This window comes from Hipposideros armiger, unplaced genomic scaffold (genome assembly GCF_001890085.2).
Source record: "Hipposideros armiger isolate ML-2016 unplaced genomic scaffold, ASM189008v1 scaffold_219, whole genome shotgun sequence".
NCBI lineage: Eukaryota > Metazoa > Chordata > Mammalia > Chiroptera > Hipposideridae > Hipposideros > Hipposideros armiger.
Genome location: NW_017731569.1, coordinates 1,540,752 through 1,548,548, shown reverse-complemented (window position 1 = coordinate 1,548,548; position 7,797 = coordinate 1,540,752). Strand labels below are relative to the sequence as shown.

General features: G+C 36.3%; 1 protein-coding gene across 1 annotated transcript in view; it reads right to left on the bottom strand.

The window, feature by feature from the left end:
• MYCBP2 (MYC binding protein 2) overlaps positions 1-7,797 on the bottom strand; it is a 270,913-nt gene that overhangs the window by 225,445 nt on the left and 37,671 nt on the right. The window contains exons 3-5 of the mRNA XM_019654304.1: positions 6,735-6,828; positions 5,438-5,653; positions 1,692-1,880 (exon numbers count right to left, since the gene is read on the bottom strand). Coding sequence (XP_019509849.1) covers positions 1,692-1,880; positions 5,438-5,653; positions 6,735-6,828 — 499 coding nt within the window. The remainder of the gene's footprint in view (positions 1-1,691; positions 1,881-5,437; positions 5,654-6,734; positions 6,829-7,797) is intronic.

The window sequence follows — 7,797 nt, the reverse complement described above, 5'->3', positions numbered from 1 at the left end:
TTGTATTCATCTTTTGTTATAGCTATATATTGAGTATTACAATTTTAATCCAGTTTATTCCTTTCTTAAAATAAGTATATATTTTTTGGGCTCCCTCTGTATAGATGATGTATTACATACAGAATTGTACACTTGAAACATATGTAATGTTACTAACCATTGTCACCCTAATAAATTTTAAAATAAATAAATAAAAAGAAACTAATCAAGTGAAAGTTTCCATAGAAGGTTAATCTAAAGCACACATCATAATTTCAAAAATCAGTATTAAGAAAAGATCTATTTATTTTGTAAAGAATAAAAAAGGGGAATATTTATGTATAGGCTGGATACAGAAGAAAGTGTAGAATAACTGATAGAAGACAACAGAATGGTACATCTAGGAGGAAATAAATGATTAGCATGTTATTCAGCATAAGAAACAGGATACACAGGTTTTAGTGGATATTTTAAATATTTCAATTATTTGTTGACTGACAAACCAGAGCTAAGAATATCTGGCAAAATACTCTAAAATAAAATTAATTAATTAAAATCTTCAGTAAATGCCATGAAGCCAAGAGGTGCATTAGTGCATCAATAGTAACACAATCACTGGTGCTAAGAACCAATGAGGATAACAGCTTTTGTTTGGTAGTAGCATTTAACATGGGATGGGGGTTGGGGATGTTGAATGGGTTGGTTTTAAAAATCCTCAGCTTGTTTTCATGGCCAGCACTCCCCTTCCCTACTTAAACAAACAAACAAAAATCAAACACAAAAACCAGTCATCATCTATGACCAAAAAAAGAACAATCTAACATGTAATTAGGTTCTCACATGTGAGTCTAATAAAATCCAAATAGGCAAGTAGAGAAAAAGGACCAAACTCTCGTCCAGACCAGCAGTGTGGTCTCCAGGCCAACAGCATCAGCATCACCCAGAAACTTATTCCAAGTGCAAATTCTTGAGCCATAACCCAAATCTAGTGAGTCAGAAACTCCACAGGTAGAGCCCATGTGACTCACTCTGATACAAGCTAATGCTTGATTTAGAAAAGTCTACACTCTTTGACAAAGGCCCATGCTTAGCATCAGAGAAAAGCAATTAGCCAATTTCAAAATTACGCCTTCATCTCTACTTCTATTCTTTACGAGAGCCTATGCTGCTTACAGGAGTATGTATTGCACCTGGGTCACAAACATGAGATCTGTATTCATAAAATTCAAATACACTTTACAAAAAGCAGATTTTTACTTAATAGAAGTTACCACTAATTCAAAAGCTTTATCTATAACAAAAATCAATTCTAATTTATGATGAATTCAAAACAAAGTCCTCTTTGTTTAGAAACTTAGTTTCCATTGGTAGCATTTGTTCCCTTTTTCCTACCTTTTTAACTATCCAGAGTGACATCTAGGGTTACAGAAAATCAATGTTAGCTATTCTGGCCAAAGGTTTAATAAGAACATTAAAGTTAATAGTGACTATAAGGCTTGAGGATATTTCTGGGTGCCTAGAATTTGTTTTGTTTTTTCCCCATCATTACAATAATCAAAATATATCTGTGCATGAACTGTAACTCTTGAACCATACCTCCAGTACAACATAGCAAAATACCTTAAAATTTATATCCCTGCTGTTTCAGTACCTAATTAAACAAAGACTGCATGATAGGCATCTGTATGTGCTTCGCAAGAGAAGCTGTTTACATTAACAGCGTCATTCAATGCCCCTGCGCTCTTACCTAGAACCTCAGGTGGCTCTGACTGGAGGCCTTCTGGCTGCTGACCCTGAAGCACGTTAAGCAGGGCTTGGAGACTCCTGAGGCACAGTGATGGGTGAGAAAATCGCGTCTCCTTGATCAACTCAAAAACTTCACAAAGTCCAACTTCAATGATCTATTTAAGATGAAAAACAACATTATACCTTATAACATGTAAGCTAATAACACTTCCAACGCAGTTTAATTGATGCAGACTATTTCCACAGCAAATGATTAAGGTTGCAATATCTAAAAGTCAAAACACAAAAAGGACACAAATTAAAAAAAAAGAAAACCCAGTATGTTTAACTTCAAGATTTAGAAAACCATCCAGTTACATGGAAGGTTAAAAACTAGTGACCCGTTTAAAAAGTGGTTTTAGCATAATAAAGCCATAATAAAATATCATGAAAATTGTTTTTATCAGTGAGCTGGATATTCAGAGGGTGCCAAAAAAATGTATACACATTTTAAGAAAGGAAAACTGTATTAAAATTATACTACTTGATACATATATACCAATAACAAAAGATGAATACAAATCACGTTTGACTTCTGCAATTACAAGAGGTGTTCAAAGTGGTTACCATCAGCATCCAGACACTTGATTACGGCGAACTACTGCTTGAGCAGTGCTGACCCACGTGTCCACTTGTATACATTTTTTTGGCACCCCCAGTAGAATGCATTCACTCAAAAAAAAATAAACTATTCATTTACAAAGCTCATTTGGCTGTGCTCAAGCAAAAATCAGCATTCTTTGGTTAATAGTCATGTTAACTGTTACCTATAACCAGAAAAAAAGTCAACACAGTACACACGGTGAAAAGATTAAAGTAGGAGCTTTTCATCTTAGCCTTTCCTATAATGGTACAATCATCATGTTATTATTTATAGACGGTGTCTCTTCTTGTAGAATTTATCATGAAAGGAGTTTAAAACTGCCTAGCTAAAAGATCACGGTTATTTTTACTTTAATTATCTTACCATTCCTCATCAGGACCAAAAAAATTTTACTCAGTATCTAGCAAAAGAAACCTCAGGTGAAGAGCAGGAAAGCAACAACCACACATGCAGGAGGAGCAAGAGAGGAACAACAAAGAAAAGGAAGGAACCAACATAAAGAGTACCATCTGGAGCAGAGGCACAGATGGTCAAAGGAAAATGTCAATATTTCCCATCTGCCCTCAAATTCCCATCACTTCAAACCCTAAAGACCTCATCATCTCTTCTTTTGTGTCAATACTGAGATGGCTGCCAAAAACATCACCTGAAGGTTGCACTCCCCAGCAGTGCCCTAACCCATAGCATTCTACTACCTCTGCATAATCTCATCCCTTCTTCCTCTCCCGTTCATCACATGATCTCACTGGGCGTCCAGAAGTTTCATTTCCTTGGATATAAAGTATGTCTTAATAAATTGAAGAGTTCCTCAAAAAGTAACTCAAATTCATTTGCACCTACACATTTTTTTGTTTGCACCTAAGCTGATACAACTATAGCTATCATTTATTGAGCAGGCATGCATTCCACATTTATTAATTCACTGAAACCTCACTACAACCCTATGAATAAGTATTATCCCCATTTTATCAATGTCAAAACTGAGACACAGAGAGGTCAAATAATTTCCTCAGTTTAACAAAGCTAGTTTTGTTTTTTTTTTAAGCTGAGCCATCCTGCCACCTGTTGGCAGCTCAGTGGCTGCTCAGCTCGGACCGGGAATCAAACCGCTATTGTTCAGAGCTCAAACTCTTGAGCGAGCTCTTAACCAACTGAGCCACTCAGCCGGCCATAAAGCTAGTTATTTTTAATGGTGAGTGTCTGAACCTAGGCAGTTTGACTTCACTACCCATGTTCTTAATCAGTATATCCTGTTTCCTGATGAGTAAGTACTTGATGAAAAACTTATTATTTGGGCTATCTGGTTTTCTTTTAATAGTCTTTGAAAGATCCCCTTTTGACTTTGCATCTTTTGACACTGTTAATGATGCTAAAAAAAGTCTTAAAAATATCTATTTTATTTCTTTAATTCTTTAAAACCAATCTAAGAATTGGTTGTTCTTGACTGTACAATAACTTTTAATTTAAACTACAGTTTACTATTCAAAATCTGTATACCTGTGTGAAAGATTTCTCTGGGTCCTTATTTTCATTCCCAATACTCAACTTAAGCTGGGTGATTAGTATTGTGTGACTCGCCCACACATACAATGGAATTCTTATCAAAGTATTCTACATAAGTCCTGCAGCCTCATATCCTAACTTAGCAATATAGTTTCTCTCAACCTCCCCTAATTAAGCATAAGAAATCAGAATCAGAGACCACGATCTCTATCTACCTAGAGGGGCTCGCATGGGAAAGATGAGCCAATTTGTTTTAAATTGAAAAAAGAAGCTAGTTGAGAAGGTACAATTAAGGACCCTAGAAAGAATGGGGCTAAGGAAAGGAGAGGGGTGCCAAGAGGCGGAGATAAAGGACATGTGAAGATGGCTGGTTAAGAGGCTGAAGAAGGAAGGTCACAAAACCTCTATTACCCTATGAAATAGGAAGCAAGTCATCTGCTGAAAATCAGGTGAGAAGAACCTGACAGTACTGATTAAGGACAGCGGTGCACTTAGGAATAGCCATCATGAAATGTGTGACAGAAATCAGATCAGGAACCTAGGTTCTATCTTGGCTGCTAGTTCCAAGTAATAAAAAAATATATTTACATGATATTTTGTGTATATATGTAAAGACGTTTTCAAGGCATAGTTTTAAGGTATTAGTTTAGCAAAAAGGCAATACACATGAATCATTTATGAAAGAAAATCATTTAAAAATGTCAAAAACGCAATATGCATAAATCATTTATGATAAAGATACCATTTAAAAAATGTCTATTTGCACCCATTCTTCTGTTGGAAATACTAACTACACCTACTATATAGAAAAAAATATATATAAAATAACATTATAGTCTTGAAATATACCAATACTTAAATAGAACAGAGTACCTTAAGTTTGTTCTACTATAATACATGTTTCTATAACATCAATTAGCTTACATTCCTCTGGTAAATAAGGGAGTGATAGCAGAACAATGTGGATGGTTTTGTTGGTTCATAGTTTTTCCAAGGCAAGGGGAGCCAGAACAGCAAGAGTATAGAAGAGGAGAAAGCTCTCAGCTCAGCTGCAGCACAGTCAGGAGCCCTTCCAGCTCTATTTCAAAAAAAATAAAAATGTACACCTGTACCCAGAGCTCCCTCCCGAGAGGGGAGCACCTCAGCTTTCCGTGGCTCTTGGCTTGTGGTAGCTTGCACTTCCTCTTGGGTCCACCTTAATGGCAACCCACTGGCTCAGAGCTCCACTTTCATCAGCAATGACTCAATGCCTTCAAGCTACCATTTCGACTCTATTGCTTTTGTACATTTTTAATAGCCCCCCGTTACAGACTCCAACCCACTGATTTCCCTGCCTGGGCTTTCCAAGTACTCCCCACTGAGTTTCCAATTATTGACTTTGTTAGCACTGCAGTTATAAAGTTGCACAGAGCTTTCCTACTCTGCCCCAAATCTATTTTTACTCATAAGCAATGTTACTTTTAGTGCAAAATCTTATTAAAAGCAAGCTATTTTAGCAATGCAATAATATGTACTATAGCCAAAACACCCGTAGGTTATGCACCTAAGTGGAACTTAGTGATTTACCTTTGGAAGCTTGATTGGGGGCTCTTTGGATTCCTCCTCTTCATCACTATCTGATTCTCCACTCTGCACAGAGTTCTTAGAAGCAGCTGCCAGTGATGTTTCCTTTTTCTGCCATTCCAGAACACAATGGCGTACATTGCAATATATATTGAATGCAGAAGGATTGCTATGTAGTTTGATATCTGGTATGATTACCGTATTCTCCAAGTTTTCAGACTGAAATACAAAAGATAATATTTCAATTTCATATTCCTTTCTATCATCAATTCTCATGTTAAATAAAAAATGAAAGATTAAAATTACACATGCTAGATGACTTACAGAAGTCACATAATTGGCAGAGCAAAGACAATCTAAACCTATTGACTCAACTTATAGTACTCTTTCTACTATACTTCATTACTTCCTGAGTAACAGCATAACCAACTTGACAAGGGCTGGAAAGAGGCAGGCACAGAGCTTAACAGGAACATCCTTTTATCCCATCACAGGAATAGAGCCAGCACAGCTTAACTGCTGCAGTATCAAAAAATATTTATTTGGTGCTTTTCTAAGGGGCATTGGATGTACTGTAATAGTTCTCAATGACCTACTACAAATGTTGAATTACACTTTGATTTCTTCTTTTAAAACGTAGGTATATTGGGCTGGCCGAGTGGTGCGTTGGTTAAGAGTTGGTTTGGGATGCCAGCTCTAAGCAGCAGGACCCTGGTTCAGATCCCACATGAGGGCCANCAGAACAGCCCAAAGAATTAAATCAAGTTTGCCTATAAGGAGGACAATATTTCCCACCACTAACAATGATGATGAGTTTAATCCACAAATATTAAAAGTTGAAAATGTTATATGCGAAGCTGAAGTAGCTAAGGAACAAATCAATCCATGAAAAACTATAATCAACCAATCAAAAATATAGTACAATCATAATATACCTTTTTCTTTCAACAGGGAAAAGATGTGTCGAAACTATGAAGGAATTCCATACTTGAAAATTCAGGGCAAGATGGGAAGTGGGGAAAGGCAGAGAGCAAGACAATGCAGAGAAAGATGAGGCTGACACAAAACTAAGCTAATGATTTGCATTTTTGCCAAATTTCACTTTATTACCTTTAATGCTATAAAGTTAAACACACATGTAGCTTAGTTCAAATGCTGTAGATTATTTATATATCAACCTTGGACAGATCAAACCACAGTCCTAAGTGAGAAATAGCAGGGAATTCCTACTGACAGAAACTGAGATGAAATTACAATTTGGCATCTTATAACTTTCTAAGCAGCTATAAATATGAAATACCTGAATAGTTTGGCAAGCATGGCTGCCATTGTTGGTGAGGATAGCAGAGATGGCCTGAAGTGTCCTTCCTGTTTCTCCCCAAGAAGCCACCAGACTAAAGAGGCAAGCACAGGAAAGTGCTGTCAGAGACTGCCCCGTGCTGTCATTCATCCCAGTGCTTCGAACAGTGATTTCCAAAAGAAGCTGGAAGAGAGACTCTGTGGATAAAATAGATCTCAATTATATTCATTTGACATACAGAACATTACATGTGTATATTTATTTATTTTTACTTTGCCTCGTAAGACAATATTTAAGGCAACCTGAATACTTATTTTGCATTAGTTCCTTTCTAACTACCTTTCCCCAAAAAAGTTATAATATTTATATAATATAAAAAGGACCTTAGAAAATATTTAGCTCAACTGTATTTTTGTAAATAAGGAAATGGAATCTATCCAAGGTCTTTTAAAAGCAACGTGCCTTGAGGTATTCACATATTCAAGAAATATCTATCAAGTAATAGACTACTCATTACAACTTATTTTACCTTTTAGACTGAGAAAAATACAGGTTTCTTAAAATGTTAAGTATCCAGAATATTATGTATTTACTTGCAAAACAACAATGGAATACATAAAACATATGCTATAATTTGTTTTAATATAAAATTGGCTTTATTACCAACATAATAGCAGTTCACACCAACAGAGGGAATAAACAATTCATTTCATACCCTAGAAAAACCTCCACGTCAAGGACAGATCACCTCCTCCTTTAATGCATAATGTAACTGAGACACAGGGAGGTTAAAAGGTTTTCCAAAAATCTGGTTTTCTACTTAGTATCCATTTGTTCCTTTGTTAATTCCTCCCTGCTCCTCTTCCTCTTTTCATTGCCCCTCCTTTCTTCACTCCTCTGAACATCCTTCAGTCTTTCCTCTTTTCCATCTAACCTTCCCTCAGCCTTCCCTCTGCTTTTCCCTCCCTCCAACTAGCCTTCCTTCCCTCCATCATTTCATCTATCCTTTTGTTTGTCCATCCTTCCCGACATCATCATGCCTATTCATCTTTTAAATATTCAG